General features: G+C 33.5%; 1 protein-coding gene across 1 annotated transcript in view; it reads right to left on the bottom strand.

Moving 5' to 3' along the window:
* LOC109844175 (prostaglandin reductase-3) overlaps nt 1–23604 on the bottom strand; it is a 45040-nt gene that overhangs the window by 5977 nt on the left and 15459 nt on the right. The window contains exons 7-14 of the mRNA XM_020413135.1: nt 10907–11093; nt 7989–8115; nt 7783–7863; nt 6920–7018; nt 6696–6791; nt 5713–5787; nt 2442–2561; nt 853–981 (exon numbers count right to left, since the gene is read on the bottom strand). Coding sequence (XP_020268724.1) covers nt 853–981; nt 2442–2561; nt 5713–5787; nt 6696–6791; nt 6920–7018; nt 7783–7863; nt 7989–8115; nt 10907–11093 — 914 coding nt within the window. The remainder of the gene's footprint in view (nt 1–852; nt 982–2441; nt 2562–5712; nt 5788–6695; nt 6792–6919; nt 7019–7782; nt 7864–7988; nt 8116–10906; nt 11094–23604) is intronic.

The raw sequence follows: 23604 nt of genomic DNA, 5'->3' as shown, positions 1-23604 counted from the left end.
ATTCCCCCCCCCCCCCCCCCCCCCCCCCACCCAAAAAAAATCCAAATTTTAATAACTCCCATATCTGACACATAAATGCTTATCACTTGGAAACACCATGTCTGTGACACCAAATTAATAGCTTATTTATGTCTTCTAACTTAAACAACATGACTTCCCCTATTTATTTGATTTAACATGTTTAAGCACAATGCAAAAACTCTCTAACTAATAGTCAATATAGCATGCCATGGAAAAGAGCCCCAGAATCAGTAGAACAGAGTTGTTTCATCATATATAACATGGAAAAGTGAGGTAGAGAAGGGAACAACTAGGTTGGACTACTATGGATATGGTATACGGACATGATGAAAGACAGATATGAGCTATGTCAAATTCTGAAAATCAAGGGTATAGTACGTTATCAAAGGATCCTACCACTACACCACTGAAGTTGAGGTGAGGATTGATGGTTATAATTTTATACTATAAGATCCCCCGTTGGCTGAGGCAAAGCACCCTACCACTACACCAAAACTATGAAGTTATGGTGAGGGTTAAGGGTTATAATTTTATACTCACAATAACCGCGCAAGTTGAGCGCCCTTTCATGGGCCGAAACCTGGACTCACAAAATGGTATTTTTTTTCTACATCGCTTAAGAAATTTGTGGCCAGAAAGGTTCAAACTTGGGTTGCTCTGTTACCAAGTCAAAGGACCTTACCACCGCAAAAGAAAACTCCAAAGTTGGGTTGCTTAAGAAATTGCACATGCCCAAGGGAAAAACAATTCTGTCTATTATGTATTATAATTTAGAAACATGCAAATGCAGAATGTAGCGATATACAAAATTCAAAAGTTGCATAAAATAACCTGAGAGATCATTCCTATTACAATTAGCCGTCCATAAACTGCTAGTGCATTTAAACATAGATCAAACATTTCACCCCCAACGGATTCATAGATAATATCAACTCCTTTAGGATATTCTTTCTTCAGGACCTGTTAAAAAAGAAGGCCAGCAAAATTCATCTATTAAAATGTACTGATAGCTAAATTATTACACGCTGAGATCTTGTCACTACAATTATAAGAATCATTGCTAATAAGGCTCTAGTAAGAAAAATAATCAGGAAAGAATACAACAGAAATTTCACAACTACAAGGTATGATGACAATTTCATGACTACATAGTATGGTCCGCTAAATAAGACAGCACAAAACACTAGGTGATATTTAGGAGAACTATCATATGTGGACTGGATTCGGATTCTCTCCACTACAGAAAAGTAGTGGAGAGATCACTACTATATCACAACCTTTTATTTGTTTAGTGGATGGTTGTGATTTATTTTTTCATGAAGGTATGGTGAGTGTTAGAATTAAAATGAATCATAACTACTTAGTAGATAAACCAATGGCTATAACTAAAGTAGTGGTCTCTCCGCTACTTTTTTAGTAGTGGAGAAGATCCAAATCCATATAGACCCGTTAATTTCTTTCTTGCTGATCATTTTACAAACAATATCTGTTACTTTGAATATTCACCGTGTCCTTCATATTTATCGAATATGATATGTTCCCAAGTCCAGACACAGGTCCGATCCATATATGTCTGGTAACTATGGTTTCAGGTGGATGTTTAGTCTTCCAAAAGCATGACATTGAAATTTACTCAAATATTAGAAAGAGAGAAACAAATTAGATTAATATGCTAAGAACCACACTGGCAAAAGCATTAACTGAATTTTCGGAACTATATTCATTTTCCTATTTGAGCTACAAGCTAAAAACTCATCTAACCATAAATTCATCACATACATATTTCCACTATGGGAATAAATCAGAATCTCATGACTTTGAAAAACCAGAAACACTTAAATTTGAACAGAGTGAGACCATCATATATCTCTCCACTTTGGCATGGATAGGGTCCAAAGCCAACTGGCCAACTAATAGTGAATAAAATCTTGTTATTTGGTCCAAAAAAGTAGCCACCTTGTTGCATTATGATTATCTAAGAGAACTTTGTAAGGAACCTTCTTCAACAACTTTTATCCTGCTGCACTGAGGCGCTTAATATGGCACAGAAAAGTAGACATTGTTCTGTTATGCTTCAGAAATATAACCATTAGGGAAAATTTGTCAGTTTCACCTGAGATCAGACTTTTCTTAAGACACTCTGGACCGACCCAGTTGCCACCCCAAATCATCTTATACTGCCTATTTCTGTTTATCTCCCATATCAAGTGCATTTTTCAAGCTTCCAATTGACTATTATCATCAGATTAGAACTCTGATTTAACTTCTTGATTTCAACAATTCTATTTATCAACTTTTGAGCGAAAGACGGTTCAAGTTATAATTATGAACACTTACCAGTTACTGCAGAACAAAGTAAATTATGTATAGAAAATGCATGTGAATACAGACAAATAATTTCGAAGAATATCTAAGCATACATGTTTTATATCTTCCTTCTTATAATCAATAACGCGATCAACACCCAGGGAGCTCAATAGTTCAGCTTTTTTAGCACCTCCACATGTAGCAACTACTCTATTTCCAGCCAATTTTGCTAGCTACAAAAAAAAAGTACAAAACTTATATCAGCAGAACATTTAAAAAGTGAAATAAATGGTCAGTGGTCACAGATCTGAAATCAAAATCCACACCAGTATCAGGTTGTTGTTATAATTCGAGAATGGTTTAGGAGTCAAATAAAACAATGTTCATTTGAACATAAGTCACTAAGAATCTTACATGTACAATCACTGACAGGAAAAAGAAGAAAATTTATAGAAACATGAGACTGCAGAAATGGCTCCAAACTGAAAGCAACTAGCATATTAGAAATAAGCAAAAATATAAAAAAGAGAGTACTTACTTGACTTGAATCTAAGTGTGATGATAACAAGTGGAAGCACTAACATGGAGTAATTGACAAGTAGCATAATATATAAATCACTGTCACCATGCATTTGAATCTTTTCAGAATGTGAGTTGTAACGGGTCTCGCATTTGGAACTAGTGCACCCAACATTCCAGGAACCCATAAGAAAATCATTATCGGTAAAGATAGGAGGATCTCTCACATATCATCAATCAGGAATCTCACTTTTCTTTTTCAATGTATTTCCGAAGAATGCAGCGACACAGTAACTTTCTTTCTACCTGCAGGACATGCAGAATGAGATAATCATCTTCCTAGGTTACATCTATCTTAATTTTCTAAATCCTCCCCCGTCTTTTTTGCTCTATTCAACCCTAATCTCAGCTAGACTTCCTTTTTCTCATCAAACCACATCCTCTCCTATCTTCTCCTCTTCTGTTCTTCTCCCATAGCTGATGCAAGACTACCTTCATCTTTCCTTACATTGCCGGCGGACATCATCTTTTTGTTAACGTTCCAGGAATGGTCAAAGTTTACAAACACATCAATGCAACATTCCAAAGAATCCAATGCATGGGAATCATCCCTCAGGATGTGACTCCATAAGGGGAATATTGCATTTCCTACACAAAATACACTGTATATGACTGAAAATGGAATATAATGAATCCTCAATACATGAAGCTTCTCTAAATTACAAAATCGGCTGAGTGTCTGAACAATTGAGGGAGGGAGGAGAATAGCTACAAATAAGCATCTGCTTCATAGTTTCCATATAAAATAAAAACAATCAACATCGTCAAAACAGAAACATTCATAGCTAAAGATCTAGTAAGACAATGAAGCACAGACAATTATTCCCTGAAAATATATATGAAAAAGAACATGTGAAGGAAGTAGCAAAAAAAAAGTATTATTGGCGTTATTACTTATGAGGTACATTTGAGGATCATAATCACTCCTTTCTTCTCAGTGCATACAAAAATAATGAAATTACAAGAATACCCCCCCCCCTCAAGCTGAGCATGTAGGTCATATATGCTAAATTTGTTAGAAATATATACCACTGATCTGTCAAGGTGTAAATGCCTTACGCGCTTAAGGCAGAAGACACAAGGTAGTTGGTGAGACATACGTCTTACTGAACTTCACTGAAGTAAGGCGTGACCGCAGCCATAAATGTCTTTCTTAGTATTTAAACAAAATAATAATTAAATTTGAGATGAATCAAATTAATATCCTTGTGTCATTAAGTACATGATGATTATAATTAATAAATTAGGTAACTCTCTTTCCATGTCAGAAGCCTCCTTATGGAAAGTGGCAAAGAATCTACAGTTCTATGAAGTGCTTTGGTAACAATGTTCAGGGAGAAGAGGTGAAGACAAAGTAGTATTGAGGCAAAGCAGAGAAAAAGAAGAAGAGAAGAGAAGAGAATAGGACAACGAAAGGAAAAAAAGGAAAGGAACACAATGAAGTAACCATACCAAAAGAAGCCAAAAACTTTATGAACTATACTGAAGAAGAAGAAGAGGAAAATAAGAGAAGAAAAGGTGTAAATAGGCTAATAAAGAAGAGGAAAAGTAAATAAACAGAAATAGATTTCTAGATTATAAATAAAAGTTGTTGCTGATGTAAAAGTAACATTAAGTTGTGACTCCACAAATATAGTTTCATATATATATATATATATATATACATATATATATAGAGAGAGAGAGCAAAACTTGTGTCAACTTAAGTGGATAGCAAAAAGTTGTCCACCAAAAGCCATAGAAGAGAAAGAAGAGGGAGGAGAAAAGAGAGCAGGAGAGAAAAGTGCAAGGAAAAGGGGGCAGCGGCAGAAGAGCAGGTGAAAGAGGAGGAGAAGAGAACAAACAATACAATAGATGTTCCATTTTCCTCCAAGTATTTCTATCAAAGTCCCCTGATAACTACACATATCAAACATCAGACAATTACAGTGCTAACACATACTTCTATGTCAAAAACTGCATTCGTAGAAATGCTAGAAGAAAAAAGGATATTGAACTGTAACAAAAGCTATTTCCTTAGCAGAGTCAGTTTTCACTTGATATTAAAAAAAAGTGAGACAAACAAGAAAATCATGGAATAATTGGATTTTCTGTGGCTAAAAGCCAATGTTGGAATATGACGAATTCCAAAGTATTGTATTAGTATCTATGTCAAAAAATGTATTCGTAGAATTGCTAGAAGAAAAAGGGATATTAAGCTGTAACAAAAGGTATTTCTTTAGCAGAGTCAGCTTTCACTGGATATTTTTTTTTTAAGTGAGACAAACAAGAAAATCATGGAATAATAGGATTTTCTGTGGCTAAAAGCCAATGTTGGGATATGAAGAAATCCACAGTAAATATGAACTAGAATCTCATCAATCATCATCACCTTAGTCCTTCTAAAAGCTTCATCAATCAAATTACATGAAGCTTACATACACACTGCATATCTAGTTATCTCCATTAATAGCAGTAAAAGCTTTGTCCAAACACGAAATTTAAAGAAGATTAAGTATTACACTGACATTGTAACCATATACTATTCAAAATTATAAATAAATAAATAAATAAAGTATTAATCAATCCATAGGAAAAGTAAATGGATGTTGTTGTGATGTTCAATATTAGTCAGAATGCTTAGTTTCTTTTGAATTATGAGTTTCGTATATTAATATTTGTGTAACGCTAAATTAAACCACATAGCACAAGAGACCAGTACATCATTTCCATTTATCAGCACCAAGTGAACCCAACAGGAAAACTAGTAAATATACATGAATAAATACATAAACATACAGCAACTGCTGCATGTATATCACTAACCTGAACTGCAAATTGTCCAGTCCCACCAGCTGCTGCTGTAACAAGAACTGTTTGTCCAGATTCCATCTGCCCAGCCTAAAATTATGAAAGATAATTTATTTTCAAGATAGGATAAATATTCATAATGTTGCATCACAGACAATCAAATAACAGTTGATATCATAGAAACCTCCATGAACCAAAAAAACATAATTTACTAGAAATGATTGACAAAGATAGAAGATATAGAACTGCTGAGTAGTCTTCAAATGCCCTATCTCTACCGTCACATCCTTATTCTTTGGAAGCATAATTTGTTACCTCCGAAGATGACGTAAGGCTAACTACTAAAAAAAGGAACAGGAAGCTGCACTTCCACAAATAATGCTGCAAAGTAGTATATTTCTTTCAATGATAATTGCTTGGGAAACTTTTCCAACCTTATATCTTGATCTTTCAATATCTGTCAGTTGCTTAAAATCCGGGAACTGGTAGGTCCTGAAGGTGAAAGAACAAGCTCTAAGGGAGGTCTGATGATTATTAAATATAGTATAAAAATTAAGAATTAATGCTTTACTTTATGAATTACTTCTTTGATAGAAGTTAAAAGTTGACAATTGCTACCCTATTTGCAATAGAAGCTATTGGTTAGGTTGGGTTTGGCGAACAACTATAAGATGAAACATTTGTTTGAAGAGGTTGGGTTTGGCGAAGAACTATAAGATGAAACATTTGTTTGAAGAGGGAGTAAGGGTTGGATCACCCCAGCAATAAGACTTCTGCAAATACATATATACAAGGCAGTGTATTAGTTTCAATACAAGCCATGTTAGGGGAAGGGACAGCCATTGAACCTTGTCCAGGATTCTGGGACATGATATAACTATTCCCTTGTTATATCAGACCTTTCAAAAAGAGTAACATAACTTTTCTAAGGGTACATTTATATTGAACAAGATGCTGAAGAAGTAGAAGAAAAACTATAAGAGAACTATAGAACAAACCTTTTCTAAAGCAATTGAAGCCGTCAAACCAGATGTAAGCATTGCAACAACCTCTGGATCTGGCCTGGGCACAGGAAGTAGATGTTTTGCAGGAACCTGCACAATCCAAGTAAGAAACAAAAAGAGAAAGTTAGTGAGATATGGATAAGTAAAATACTTAAAATACCAACAAATGAACAGAGTTATAGAAAAATGTCAAAATGACTAAGGTAATAGCTAAATACCATTGTGAATTCTGCATAGCTGCCAAAAGTCATAAAAGCAACAGGGGTGCCAACTTTCAAGGTGACAAAATCTCCAACAGCCGCAATTAAGCCGACAGCCTACAATAGAAGAATGTTAAGCAAATATAAATAATAATAATAACCTCCATTACAACCTTTTATGTGGTGATGCAATTGAAAATCATCAATCAAAGTCCTTCATTCATTTATTAAGTTTCTGTACACTATGAACAATCCACGATTTAAAGACACTCCTTTAACTACATACTGGCCAAGATTTTTAGACACATCATTGCAGAATATCCTTCTTGAATAGGTGCCTTGGTTTGTGCAGATCCATGGTTAAGTGACCAGTCCAGTATCCAGCATTTAGCGTGACATTATGAGCAGCAGTTCATGACAATTGTAATGCAATGTTTGCATCTACATTAGTTATTTGGTTAATTATGAGTTACTTTCACCAGCACTAAAGCTAAGTAACGCCAGGCATTTGAGCTGAGCTAACAAGGTAGGATGTTACTGTACAAATCGGGCTGCACAAAGTGGTTCTTGATCCTCCTTAGCTAAAGTGGGGTCAAATGACCCCACTTTGGTCAAGGTGGATCCACCAGTAGGGACACGGCAATATCATAAAGTAGGACTAATTTGCATAGGTACGGGTATGGATGCAGGTGGGTAAGGGACAACGCAGAACATGTATAATAACAGATCATAAGACCCCAACTTTTGATCAAATTAGTTATTTTCCTCCCCTTCTTGGGCATTATTTTCTAGTTAATGCAAAAGCATATTTGGTCTTCTTCACTTCTCATAACAAAAAATTGCTGCAAGGGAATCTATTCTTATGGTGAAAATAAACACACCTCAAAACCAGCATCAAATGGAAGAAGCGCAGTGACATCTCTATTGTTGCCGCTAAAATAACGCCCAGAGCTGAAATTTACCTTCAAAACACACTCCACATCAGGCCAGAAGGAAAAAGAATATGGAAGCAGTATATATAAACTAAAAATCATGTAAGCAGTAAGGCCCTTATATACATTCAGAAACTAATAAGAAGAGAACATACGTCACTTGCGTTTACACCAGCATATATGACTTTGACAAGGGCATGATGTGCTTTGAGGGGAAAAGTCAACTGTGTTTGAACAACTCTGGTTGCGTTTCTGAAATTATGATTAAGGGTGTGTACAATTCTGCATGACAAATAACGTAGCATGAAGTTTCATTGAAAATTAATAATAAAAAAGAAAAAGTTATGTCGCAGAATATATAGACATTTGAAAAGTAACACTAACTTTACCTCAAAAGAAAAGGCAACAATATATTGATGACGACAATGAAAAGAAAACTAGATAAAAATTACATAAATAATGAGATAGAAGCATAAAATAAAAACATTTCCAAAATACATGCATACACACTTTCTCACTATTATATACCAAATAACCAATATTTCTTAGGACAAAGAAAAGTAATGTTTCACATATCCAAGAAAATATAAACACAATCTGATGCGGGAAAATATTAAACACAGAGAGCTTTCAAACTGTTTAAAGACCAGAAGCTGCAAAAAAAAAAAAACTTGTGTTAAGAAGTAAAAACAAAATTAGAACTACAAACCAAAAGGGATCTGTCTCAGCTGTTATGTGTACATGAAAGAGAGTTCTGCACCTGTGACAGAAAATCAGTCATGGCCGATTCAGCAAGCTAAAAGAGAGATTCAGAGATTTAGAAAGGCATATATATAACATATTTGGGTTTTTAGATAAACCCTCTTTCAAATTTTTCTCAATATACCCTCCTTAAATCTTTAATCCTTGATCAAAACCCCAACAAATTTTTAAGTTTTTGGAAGAAACCTCAGATAAATTAAATGCCCCAACCTCAAGTCAAAAACAGAGGGGAAAACAAAATTGAGTAGGAATCAGGATATCAGCCATTTTGTGAGAAATTTTAGATATTTGGAGGGATGCATCAAATACCAGAGATTGAGAAGGAAAATTAAGGAAGTCTTGGAGGGATATGCTTAAAAAGGGGTTTTTGCATATATACCCCTTAAATTATCCACATTTGCAAAATTGCCCCTCAAATCTTATTATTTGCAACCCTCCAATTCATAACATTGGAAAAAAAAACTACTCACTTAACTATGTTAAGGAATATAACCGGTATATTCTCTTAATTTATACTTTGCAATTATCTATTGATTAAAGTACCCCAATACTAAGGTTACAAAATCAGAATTCATAGGGGTTTTATACTCCTCTCATCGTCTACTTCATTTTAGTTCTTTGTAATAATCTTTTCCATTATTTAAAAAAAAATTATCTTCTACAGCATCTCCTTCAAGTTTTCTTCCCCATTTCCTTCTCTAAAATTGATCTCATTCTTCCAGGTCTTCTTCTCTGGCAACCTCCAAACCTACCACCCAAAAAGTCAATTTAACCCTCACCCACGAGCTTTTCCTCCGCCTCTGCAACAACTTCTCATGGCGTTTGATCCATAACTTCCTTTTCATCTCTAAGCTCACCCAATGCACCCATTCCACTGTCACCGCCAACAAAGGCCCTTGACGGCTTCAGCAAATCCCACCACAATTTCCCTCCTGAAATGTTTGAAATGGAACTCATCACCAAATTAAAGGTCTCCGGAGATTCCCTCGACCATGGCAGGGAGTTGAAGAAGGGGGGCGAGGTTGAGGTGGTGAGGTGGAGAAGTTCTTTTGAGTATCTGAGATTGGGGAAGGGAGGAAAGAAGTTGGGGATAGTTGAGATGGGCGCAGATTTATAAATCCATCCAGTAACCTCTAAAAATTCCAACACAATTATCAGTGAGGGGCAGAAAAATGAAATTTTGAGAGTTTTGGATGGTAGTTTTGCAAATATTGAGATTTGAGGGGTAAATTTGCAAATATGGATGATTTAAGGGTAATATATGCAAAAAAACCATTTAAAAAACAAAATATTGAAAGCAAAACATAGGTTGACTCCATACAGGCATCAACCTACAAGAAAGACTCAGCCAATCAAAATTGTAGAGTGCATCTCAATACAACTTCGGGTTTTGGAACAATAGAACAGATTTAGAGTGTCAGTTCAAAGAAAAATTGAAAATATTAATGTCTATTGATACTCTTAGACCAAAATGGATCAGTACTTCTGTCCATTATAAAAACTGAAACAGTGAACATAGCATTAGTCCCAATTTGTTCCTTTACATTGTCAATGAAGCTAAATATTCTCAAGAATTCACAATATTTACATAGTTTCCCAGGTTATTGCCCTTTCAACAACTTATAACTAGAGGAAGCTTATTGCCCTTTCAACAATATTTACATAGTTTCCCAGGTTATTGCCCTTTCAACAACTTATAACTAGAGGAAGCTTCAGCAATAATTTCCTCATCAATTCAGCTTCAGGATGGAGTTTATGTGAAAAAATGAAAATCATAAAAAGGATAATTTCATCACAAAGATTTATGCAAAATTAGCTATAAGAAACATTGCAGGACACTGTATTACGGTCAATCTAAAATTGTAACAAAGAATTTGTACTGTAAGGGGTAAATGGCAATGTTTAGTATAAAACAACCCACACTAGCTCAAAGATTTGAAGAACTATACAAATATAAGAGCATGATCTGCTTGTAATATTTAGTGGAAGGAAACCTAAGCATATTCAAGATTTTACAAGTACACTTAAAAGGATTTTAATACAGTATTTTATCCTTAACTCAGTCAGAGTACTGTATTAATTATGAACTGCTTAGATTTAAGAGTCAACTTTCCAGTAAAAGTTATCTCCTAATCCTGATTTTGTTTAGTTTTTTGTAATTTTACCTGTGCTATATAGCTGTCCACAGACATGCATTCAAATCATTAATGAAATATACATTAGTTTTTCAACGTACACAAACTTAACTGTTTTGACCAGTGTGTGTACAGAAGATGACATACAGATAGGTAAAAAGATGTAGATAACATACACTTTACTGTAAGCCTGCGGTATCTCGATGCTAGGTGCAGCGTATGTCAAGCTTCTTGTTGACTTGAATGATTTGACTCTATATTTTCTCTCCTCCATAGGAGTAGGCCAATACTCCATACCCCTACGCTTAGTGATCCATAGACAAGCCCCAGCCCTGCTCTCGTCTTTAATAAGCTCATATGCACCTAAAGATGTAGCATGAAGAGACATGTCTTAAAGACGCACATAAGAAATTAAAAAATGCATAGACTAAAAATATGGTAGTATTACTTCTATTTCGGACTACTAAAAGAAAATGCACTTTGAGGTCAACAAACAAACATTAAGGATTAGAACAATAGAAACAACCCGCCTTTTCTCCCACTCTCAGCCGCTGTACTAGTAATGTTCTCAGTGAACCACCCCTCCCCCTCCACCCCACCCCCCACACCACCACCAAGAAAAAAACCACCACCCAATTCAGTCTAAACTGTTACATTATACCCCACCAACATCCACACCTACCCCGATTCTATTAGATTCGACAAACAAGCCACCTGCATGACATTAATTGAGCAGATAATATCCCTATGTTGATGCTAGTTGAGCAGATAATCCGCTGGTTCCCAACGTAATTTAGAGGTAATAGAACGTGTAGGTATATGCTGAACTCATTTAATGTAAGGGGGTTATTCGTTGAGCAAATGTTATTATAAGGGGTTACCTCGGAATGTGATAACAGAAGAAATACTCCGCAAGTATAACATAACAGTGAGAATTATTGTAAATCCTGCTAGACCTATGTCTGACAATTGACTTAGTTTGAATAATAACAAACATTCATTTGGTTCTAATATGTGGTAGAGATGTTTTGCGCAGGTTATAACAAGTTAGAATTGCGATTGAGTCCAAAAGGAGTGAATATCAGCTTAACAGCAACTTTAGCAAAGATACTCATCGATGGATATTCTTTCTCATCGATGAGAATAGTTCTACGTTTATCAGTTGTAACTCTTCACCGATTAGAAAAAAGTCCAAAGACTTTTTCCTCGTTGATGAGAATGCATACTCTCATCGGTGAGCATTCCCGTCTCATTAATGAGACTCGAACGAAAACTCAGGTTTCAAATTTTAATCTCAACCGTTCATTGAAGCTGTGTAGAGTAATCCTTCTCTCGTTTTTTACAGAAGTTCCTAACCTAATTGAGAGAAGAAAAGAGTGGAAGAGAGAGTTAAGAGTTTGATACTTATTGAAAAGAATCTCATCTCCACCTCCCCAGAGCTTCTCAGACATCCTCATCGTGCTCCTCACCATCTGATCATCAACCGTCGAGCATTGCCCTAGATCTCAATTTTAACCGGTTCTTATAGATCTTCAATTGAATCTTTCAAAGAACGGTTTAACAAAAAGGCTGTAAGATCTTTCTATATTGTGCATAATGATATTGATCTTTATTTTACTCTTGTTTTACGATCGCTTGATCTATTGTTTTTTGGCATATTCAAGCCGGTGTGAATTGAGAAAGAGGGTTTACAACATACTCAAGCCAGAGTGTAATTGAGGATATGGTTACTAGCTAGGGCTAGGGTTTCCCACTGTGATAGTTTATGTCAGATGGCTAATTTGGAAGAAAATAGGGCTTCGATCTTGTAAGACTACTGAATCAGATTTGTAAAATTCAGAAGACCTTTCATATATTTAGGAAGCCTTTTCCCAAGAGGGAAAAATGGATGAAGGATTGTTTAGTTGAACCACTGTAGAATATTGTTTGTTATGGTCGTGATTGTTTTTTAGTTTATTGTGTTGATTATCGTTTTATTATTTCTATTTAATTTTCGCTGCAAAATCTATGATTGTTTGAAAAACGGTAGCAATCTTATTCAATTCTCCCTTCTAGGCTTGCATCTAGATACCAACAGTGGTATTAGAGCTTAGGCATCCTTGTCCAGGCTTAACATCATCCTAAGGATAGATGGCAAGTTCAGTAAGCTCAACCGCTTTTCGTGAAGGCTATGTCGTTAACCGACCCCCACTTTTTGATGGTGCACGAACTTTTCATATTGAAGAGCTCGTACGAGAGTATTTCTTTTGTCCATTTGACTATGATGTTTGGAACATGGTTGAGTCTAATTATAACGAACCCACTACCACTACAGCAAAAACCATGGTTATCAAAACTAAGGACAAGTGGGATGATAAAGAAAAGAAGTTATACTCTTTAAATGCTAAATCAATGAATGCTCTTTACTAGTCAGTTACTACTAAAGAATTTAATAGTATTTCTAGTTGTGTGATTGTGCAGGAAAACATTAGAAGCCACCCATGAGGGACCGTCTCAGGTCAATGAAGCCAAGCTTGCTGTTCTAGTGTGCAAGTGTGAGAACTTCAAGGTGAAGACATCCGAGATGATTCAGGAGGCGTTTACCAGATTCACTAATATCATGAATAATATGTGAGCACTTGGAAAGGAGTATCATAAGGACGAGCTCATCCCCACATTTCTTCATTCACTCCCACATGAATGGGATGTCAAGGTAACAACAGCTATTGAAGAGTCACATATTTTATCTAACATGGCTCTTGAAAATTTTATAGTAATCTCATAACACATAAGATGAGGTTGAAGATGAGCTAGAAGAAAACATGAAGGAAGAGTCCAAAAAGAAATTTGTGGCTCTTAAAGCTGAGAAAGCAAAAACAAAGCTAAGTCGAGTTCCAGCTCAGAAGATGAGGATGATGGTGGCATAGGCTTAATTGTCAAAGGACTCAAATTCTTTCTCAAATCGAAGGATGGTCAAAAGTTTCAATGCAACAAAAGGAATCAGAATTGCTCTAAGGTAAGAAAAGTAAATATGGTGATTCTAATTGTGAACCAGTTTGTCATCATTGTAGGTATACTCGATCACTTCCAAAATGAATGTCTCCAAAACAAAGAGCAAAAGGGAAGAGGCAAGAGCTTCAAGGAACAACGAGGGACATCTCAAGTGGAGATGAGAAGTCAGAGAGCAGATCGAGTGACAACAAGAAGAAGTTCGAGAGACAACAAGAAGAAGGCACACATCTTTGGCTCATGGCAAAAAGTGAGACTTCAGACAACTCCGAGAACGAGAGTTCATACGATGAGGTATACTCTTCATATGATGAATTATATGCTAAATATGGTGAAAAGCTCAGTCAATTAGAGAAACTTGATGATAATTGATAAATATAGATCTTTGAAAAAAATGCATTCAAATTAAGGATAACAAAATTTTGCATATGAAATTAAAAAAAATTACTTTGGAATTAAATGCTCCTGACACTGCTAGTTCAAACGCTTCATCTCATATCTATCTTGAATGCTCCATATATAGAGATATGAATAAAGAGTTAAAAATAGAATTAAATGCCCTAAATTTTGAAAATGATGACTTAGTCGGTCAGTTAACTACTCTTTCATGTGAATTATCTAATGAGCAAAAGAAGTTTGAAACTCGTTGCATTACAATTGTGTCTAAAACGGAATTGCTCAAGTCCAAAAAAATTTAGGAAATATCGTGAAAAAAATTCTGTTGGGCTCAAAATGTTTAAACATGGTCCTTTCTAGTCAACAAAAGCTAAAACTAGACTTGGTTATTTATATTCCAACAAGAAAAAGAGAATTCAACCATCTTTTGTGCAAGGGAATAATTTGACTTTTTATGCTCTGATCTCTAGTGCATTATATACTACTTGCACATCATGTGGTAGAATGGGGCATCTCTCTATGTCGTGTTACATGCAATATCAAACCAAGATGGTAAATGTCACGCCCTGAACCGACATAAATATTAATGAAAACGATAATAAAACCAAGGCATGTGACAATCGGCCACTAATCCTCTCAGCAAGAGGACCTGCAAAAACTAAGGTCTAAAATTTCAACAAAAATGTATTTCTATATATATACTACTTTAGAATGTATTTTTAAAATTTCAAGAAAAATGATCCATGAAGAAAGACTTTACATTCCAAATTCAAGCTTATATTACATTAAAACACATTTGGGTACCCAAATAGGCTATTCCTACTCAGAGTGGACGTATGTGAATACATAGGTCACACATTTCTTCTTTATTGTAGTGGTGCAGGACGATAATATTTTGAATTCAACTCACTTGCTCAAAGCATATGACATGAAACAAAAATCTGTTCTTTAGCCTAATTAAGAAGAAAAATGGATATGTCACTTTTGAGGTCAACAAATAAGGTAAATTGTTAGAGTTGGTAAGATAGATAATGCTTATTTCAAATAGATAATGCTTCTTTCAAACTCCTTAATGTTTTATGGGCTTAGTGATAATCTCATATCCATTAGTAGATTCCACAACATAGATATGTTTACTCGTTTTCTAAATATACTCATACAACACCGATTATTTTTTAAATAGGTTCAGCTATTTTTACTGATTAATAGACATACAAATAATTATAGTTCGTATCTCTTTGATATTTATTCTAAAAGTGTAAAACTTTTAGATGCAAATAAAATTACTAAATGTAGCAAAAAGGGTTTTATTATGCAAGTGTGGATTTGTTGCAAAAGCACACAATGCTTGTATAAATGATTGGTTCAGCAAATCTTCAAATAGGGGTAAGTACAATGTATAGTCTATAAATCCCACTTGCTGTATTTACATTTTTTTGCTTTCTTTTTATTTTAAAAAACAAGATAAAATTTCTCTCTTTCTTTTCTTTTGTTTTTTACCTACTTATATAAAAAATTCTTTTTTCTTTTCTTTTTGTTTTTGAAAATACCAGAAAAATTAAAAAATTTGAAAAAAAATCTAAGATTGTTTTTTAAGATGTTTTCTTTGTATAATACTGTTAAATGGCACATGAGATTTTTTTTGTCAAATCCATATTTTCCACATCTACGTAAAATATATATAATATTGGCTTGTTGGTTGACATGTATAGTGTAGTTTCACTTCATTTTCACATGAACGGGGTTCATATTATCATGTATGGTGTCCTTAGTGGTTGTTGACTTTAAATTCCTTTCGAGTGTGCATATGCATGTAATTGGTTATATGAGATACAAGCTATGCGTAGGTTTCTATACACTAACTTAAAAAAAAATTTGCCAATATGCAACTCTGCTCAAATAAATATGTATATGAGTATATTGTTAAAAGATGATAAAAAATTCACACTCATCAAATCCACACAAAAATAGTATCAATAAAAAGATGGTCAAAACCCCACACTTATGAATTTATAGTTAGTTGCATATATCAAAGGGTAACTATCTTGCACTCAACGCTACATGTTTAGAGATGATGCACATCGTCCGCTAAACTCTATTGATCTCTTTGTAACCCCTACATGGCTTAAGGTTGATAGTATTCATCTTTCTTTAAAAGTTGAGATTTTTCCCTCTTTTAGCTTGCTCATATACGTTTGTTTGCATGCATATCATATTTGTTTGTTGTTTTGAGTTACACTTTCTGATACACTTTATTTTCTTACTATGAGCCTTTTACATGTACACGAAATGATATGATGGGATCCACACGTATAATTAATACCAGCATGTCATTAGCATTTTTTCTAAAAAATTTTAAGATTTTTGACATTTCAGTTGTATTATTCGATGCTTTTATCTCTTTATATGTTCATTTGGAAAGCGTTGTTTTTCTAACAAAAAAGGGGGAGAAATGTGGAAATTTGAAAGTCTGTAAATTCTTTGATGAATATGTAGTATATTTTCATCTTTTGAAAAAAATTCGAGGTGGAGGATTGAGAAATTTTAAAAATTTTCCAAATTGAGACTATTTTTTGAAATCTTTGGAAAGATTTTGAAAAAGTTGTTTTTGCTGAGAAGCATTGTTGAAGGCCAACTCAGTTAACTTGTAGTTCATGTTTCAAGTATGCATATCCATAGGGAGAGCTTACATATCATATTTCATAAATCATGAAACTGAGAAAATGTATTTTTTATGTATCTCATACATTTGTTTTTTTAATTCAAAATTTTGACTTTGTTATTATCGAAAGGGAGAGATTGTTCGGACCTTATCCGTACAATTGACTTAGTTTCAATAATAACAAATATTTAGTTGGTTCTAATATGTGCTTGAGATGTTTTGTGCAAGTTATAACAAGTTAGAATTGAGATTTGAGGCAAAAAGGAGTGAAAATCAGCTTAACAACAATTTCAGCAAAAATATTCATCGATGAATATCCTTGCTCTTCGATGCAAATGGTTCTAGGGTCTTCGAATGTGACTCTTCATCAATTAGAAAAAAGTACAAGTATATTTTCCTCGTTGATGAGAATGTATACTCATCAATGAGGCATGCTTACTAATAAGCATACAGGATCATCAATTGTAACTCTTCATCGATTAAAAAAGGTCCAAAGACCTTTTGCTCATCGATGAGAATGTATACTCATCAATGAGGCATGTTCATTAATGAGCATACATGTCTCATTGATGAGATTGGAACGAAAATTCAGATTTCAATTTTTAATCCCAATTATTCATTGCAGCTATGTATAGGGTTCCCCTCTCTCGGTTTTCATGAAGTTCTTGATCTAATTGAGAGAAAAGAAGATAGTGGAAGAGAGAGCTAATATTTGAGACTTGTTAAAGAGAATCTCATTTCCACCTCCCAGAGCTTCTCAAATCACACCATCATCTTGTTCTTTATCATCCGATCATCAACCATTGATGATTGTTACCCTTAGCTCTTAGTTTCAACCTTATTTTTCCAGATCCTGAATCATTCGGAGAACAATTTGCTTAACAAAAGAGTTGTAAGACCAAGTGATGAGTTATTATTTCTCAAGATGGTCATCTGCACCCTTTTCTGGTGTTTATGTTGACATCAATTCAACTTTGATGGTTGTCATTTTCTATTAGGGGGAAAGGGATGTAAGATCTTTTTGTATGGCGTTTAACGATATTGATACTTTGTTTTACTTGATTTATGATTGTTTGATCAATTATTTTTTACGATGTACTCAAGTCGATATGAATTGAGGAAGAGGTTTATGGCATACTCAAGCCAGGATATAATTGAGGATTTGATTATTAGTTAGGGCTAAGGTTACTCAGTGAGATAATCTAGCTCAGATAATCAGTTTGTGAGAAAGTAGGGTTTCGGTTTTGTAATTAGATTTGTGATTCAGGAAAATTTTCATGCAATGAGAAGCCAAAGTAAGAGTGGATATATGATTGCTTTTCTAAACCACTATTAAATCTTGTGTTCTAACTGCGATTGTTTCTGAGATTATTGTGTTGCTTATCGTTTTATTATTTTGTTTAATGTTCACTGCAATATCTACAATATTTTGAAAAGTGATAGTAATCCTATACAGCCCCCCTTCTAGGCTTGCATTAGATCCTGACAAAGCCCTCTATAGTAAAGCCCTCTATAGTAAAGCAGGAGTTCTGAAATTTCTATAAGATCTAACAATGAAAATGATGGCAATAGACATCATCTGATCAAAACAAATACAAAATATCCATTCTATATTCAGAATGTACAATATCTTATTGGATGGTTAAACTTTTTGAAAACACGGCTCTGATGAACCCCTATGAGCACAATTAATATAGACATGTTGAAGATAGGTTTTCATGTATAACCACTTCATATATATGTAGGAAATAATGGGTATGAAGTAGCAGCTCATTTTGCTAAATGAGCTATCAAGAGATAGCTATATGATAAGACTAACCCTAAAAGTCACAACAAAAGAAGTGGGTCTTATCACATAGCTATCTTTTCGTAACTCATTTAACAAAATGAGTCGTGCTCTCAATACCCATCAATCATATATATATATATATAATATATATACTATATATTATGTATATTATTATATATATATATATATATATATAGTATATATTATGATAATATATTAATCAGGGAAAAGTTGTTCCATCCTCAAGAATCACATATCCCTTAAGGTTCAATCTAAGAAAGCACCTTCAAATTTACATTATATGTAATCAATTTACTTAATTCACTCTGTTCATTATGATCTAAATATCTTAAAATATCTATAAGACAAAAAACATGATGTTTTAATACTTCTAACGCATTTTTTTCATCATCCCTTTAGTTGTACTATCATAAAACCATTAATTTTACAATCACCTAATGCATGAGTAATTATAACCCAACATGCCTAATTTTTTGTGTATATACAATCCAAAACATATAGATCAAAATGAACAGAGTGGATCAGGTAAATTGATTGTGTATCATGTAGTTTTAAAGGCATTTTCTTAGACTGAATCTACGATGTCACCTTAGGAACATTTTTACACACACACATAAACACATCCTAATTTAATTTCCAACTTAACCACAACTATTACACAGGTCAAATATATCTATCCTAATACATGCATGTCATGTGAAACAACAATCTATACTATATAATTCCATCATAACACATGCCAATCTATGTATCTCCTATCTTAAAGAATTCTTGATTTACTTATATTTAATAATATCTAAATCAAAAGAAAAGTTAAAGGTTCAGGATCAAATATTCCATCTAATCCAGTTACATTAGAAATAACCCCTCAAAAGACTAAAATATGCATAAAAATGCAAGCAAAGAAATATAAACTCATGACATGTGCGTAATTTGCTCACTAATCAGATCAACTATTTTGTACATTAAATCCTACTAATAGTTTGACAAAATATATCAAGGGATTATATGTGTTATTCATACAACTTTTAACACAGTATTAAGGTAACTTAGGTAATAATATCCATAAATACCCACATGGATGGAGGAATGATACATGATGATCATAGACCTTAGATCTTAGGCTATTAGGAATTATTAAGGCTCTGTTTGGAACTTGGATTGGGCCTTAGATACGAAATCCAGGTAGCCCAAATCCAAATTCTCTGTTTGGGCCTTATATCAAGCTCTGATTTGAAATCAAATCAGCTGATCCCATGGACTTTAAAACACATTGATATTAAATTTCAAATCTTACCTGTAACCCGCCGATTTGTGAAATCCTATCTTCACCAAACGATCTCTTTGCCTCCATGATATCCTCAACTCTGACCTCTCTCTCTCTCCACCCCCTATTAACCCTAGCCTGTCCATATCACCGCAGCCTCGCCTTGAGCATCGCCCCCACTAGCGCATTGCCTTGAGCGTTGCCCAGTCGTCAGCGAACCCAACCCTCTTCATCTAGAGTCTTTCTAGTGTCGAAACCTTAAGCTCTAGCTTCAAAGTGTGCGATATTCTTTCAAACCTTTTCCCCCCCTAAATCGGAGGTATTTAGGGCTTATTACTGTTAATAGTTGATGTTAAAATTTCGTGTCTATTTAACTTGGAATCATAATAATTGTAATTTTCACCTTTTGCCTAATTTTAGATCTTAATTTGCTACTTCGATGTTATCGGTTATAGATATATTTATTAATGTGTTCTTAATTAAGAGAAAGTGGGCACAGTTCTTCTATTTGATTGAGAAACTTGAAAAAATTTAGAAAATAATTTGAATTGATTATTTGCTATTTATATTTGCATTTTGAGGATTTTATTCTTAATCATGTGATATGCAATGATATTCATTTAATTCACATTATTCATTATGACACTTTATTGCCCTAAAGTTTCACATTTATTGGACTTTAATGTTGTAAATTTAACTCTTGTTAGATTTTTATAATTTGGAATGCTTACACACATAGATAACCTAATTCTCCTCTACAAATATGGTTCCTTAGTGGATTTTGTTCATGTTTGTCTATAGAAGGGGAAATTTGATATCTTAGCGTACACAATACATAGAATAAATGCTTAATACATAAGAGAAAATGACATACAAAAGTACACTATATAAACGTTTTCCAACTAAAGACAATGCATGTATACTGATAGGTGTAAGGTAGAACAATAGAAAACTGGTTATAATGCTAGTGATTAGAAAGTTTTTTCCCCTCAACTAAGATTTGTGCACTTTACTCCATTTTCCTGACTAATCATAAATACTTATCCATTATCAGTTCTAATTAATCTATTAAAAGAGGTAAAACTTAATAGCTACAACATGCTTTAATAAAATAACCAGAATTCATGTGAATACTCCATGTGCCCAGTCCAAATTACATTGGAAGGTATACATTGTCGCACCATAATGAAATTCCTAGAACTCAAATAGATGCTATGGATATACTTGATTTCTTTTTAATGGAGTTAAAGAACACATCAATTTCACACTCTAAAGTAACAACGAGCATATAATGTCTTATGAGGTATAGAGTTTAGTTTGATTATTTAGGTTTCTATAAGTCATCGCACAAAGAAATAGACCGACATAATACTAATACTTTCTACATATCTCATTTGGTTTTGTGATATAGCTAAAACCAAGTTTTTGTACATGATCCCGCTTTAGGGGAAACATCAAAAAGGCGACCGCACATGAAAAAAACTCAAAAAAAAGATTATGAGAATTAAAATGTAGACTGCCAAATTATTGTAAGATAAATCAATTTAGAGTTTTGCGATGATATGATAAGTTTGTTTTTGAGACAATGACCATATAACTCCTACCATATTAACATATCAGAATGTGACGAACTTTTGTAGAGAGATTTGTGGGGGTAGACCTAATTAAAATTAGAGGTGATGTTTAAGATTACTTATCAATTTTGAGTTTATGATAGGTGTTTAAAAACTTCAGAAAACTTGCATGAAGAAATTAGTTAAGATGGGTATGAAAGCTTAGTTGATGCCTAGTTGCCTGTAATAGTAAAAATGTGGCCCTCAGAAGCTTTCACAAAAATCCGGTGACCTTATTTCTTTCTTTAACAAGCCAATTGCAGATTAAAAAGGATGTCAGCATAGTTAATTCGTTATTCAACTATTGGCTTCTAAATCTACAACCAATTGTATTTTTTTCATTCTTGTCATCATGATATACCTCTGTTGACGTTTTGTCTCTAATCTCTCTATATTGTCCTACGAGATAATAATGTATATGTATGTGTATATAAACTTAAACTAAAAACTTATTGTTGCAAGAAAACATTATCTACTGAATTTGATACTTTGAGAAGTTACATACAACCGCATTGTCTCACTTTCTAAAGTTTGAAACTAGCAAAGGTCCATGTTACTACTCCGAAACTCCAAAGTTGTAGTGAGGATTGAGAGCTATAATTTCATACTCTAATAGGAATAGGATTTGATCTTATTGTTGTTTGATCATTCTCTTATAGTAAGATTTTCTCCTTCATCTTTATTTCTAGTTGTTTCATTATAGAAAGCAATAGTTCCAGCAATTTCGGTTTTAATTAATAGTTACTTTTAACTTTTGATGCATCATTATTGTTCTATTATTGTAATTTTTTATTGATGATGTATTTGATTTTAAGTTGTGAGGATACTTCTCTTCATCGACTTCTTCATCCTTATGTATCTTTGATCAGGTATAGCTTGGGAGATTTCTTCTGCATTAGAGATCTACCCATCAAAACATCTAATTGAATATCAAAGATAATATGTCAACGGAATGTGTTACACTAAGTTATCACAAATTTATTAAATTTGGTAAGGCGTATGAAATAGTTACTAATATATGTCCCTTGTCTCCTTATAGTCATTTATTTGCATCTGTTTTCAGATGAAGACAATTTATCCATCAGGGTTTTACAGGTCTTATGATGGGGCCTTCAATGCTTCCAATAATGAGTGTTTTACGCATTTATGGTTCAGGAAAATCTTGAGCAGCATGATGAAACTTATTCTAGAAAGAGACATCAACAATTATGTTTACACAAAAAGATGAAACTGATGTTCAGTGTCTTTTTTGTTGTATTATAAAGCAAAAGGGTCATCTTTAAGAAAAAAAAGAAAAGCTTTTGTTTAACATGTTATGCATGTATTAAATCTAATTTGTATAGAAATATGTTTCAATTTTCATGAGAATTTTTATTAGATTTGTCGGCTTTTACTAGACTTGATAATTTTGGGATTAAGGCATACCAAGATCTAATTATAGATTTCATGAGTTGACTTAGATTAATATTATTTCCAATCTTAAGACATCAGTTCAACTTATCAAAATAGGTAGAAATATTATTCATGTGTGATATTTGTGGACTATACTTATGAGCAATACGAAGCCTATATGCAAGAATAATGTGTTATTGAGTTCCATGGGAAATTTTCTCGTTGATAAATTCTTGGGTAATCGGGGCAGGATGTCATAGAGGCTTATTGAACTAGAGAAAGTAAAAGCATAAATCATGGGAAGCAGATAAATCCAAATTCATGTATAACGATTAACGAGAATATCCAGAAATTAGATTTGAAATTGAAAATTTAAAATCCTTTCATCTAATAAAAGAAACCCAACAAGTGATTTGTTAAATCAATGAATTTCAAATCTTAGATTTTAAATCCACTGTTTTCAAATCTACACCTCAAATCTAAATCTCATTTCTTCAAAAGCAACATATGATCTTTTTGTTTTCGAAATATCTGATGCAATCTTTATTTTAGGCAAAATTTTCTTTTTGGAATTTTAGGACCTTCGAGATTTGATTTTGTTTCCTAATAATTGGATGTTACGATCTTTGAGATTTTTTTTTATCTTATTTCCTAAGGATTTTTTCCTTTAAATAAAGGTGGAAGCCTTACAAAGAAGGAGACCACTAATTAATGAAAATAAAATTTATTTATTTTTCTTGAGATGT

The sequence above is a fragment of the Asparagus officinalis genome, chromosome 6 (assembly GCF_001876935.1).
Source record: "Asparagus officinalis chromosome 6, Aspof.V1, whole genome shotgun sequence".
In the NCBI taxonomy this organism is placed as follows: domain Eukaryota; kingdom Viridiplantae; phylum Streptophyta; class Magnoliopsida; order Asparagales; family Asparagaceae; genus Asparagus; species Asparagus officinalis.
Note: the sequence above shows the minus strand (reverse complement) of the source record. Positions and strands in the feature narration are given on the sequence as shown.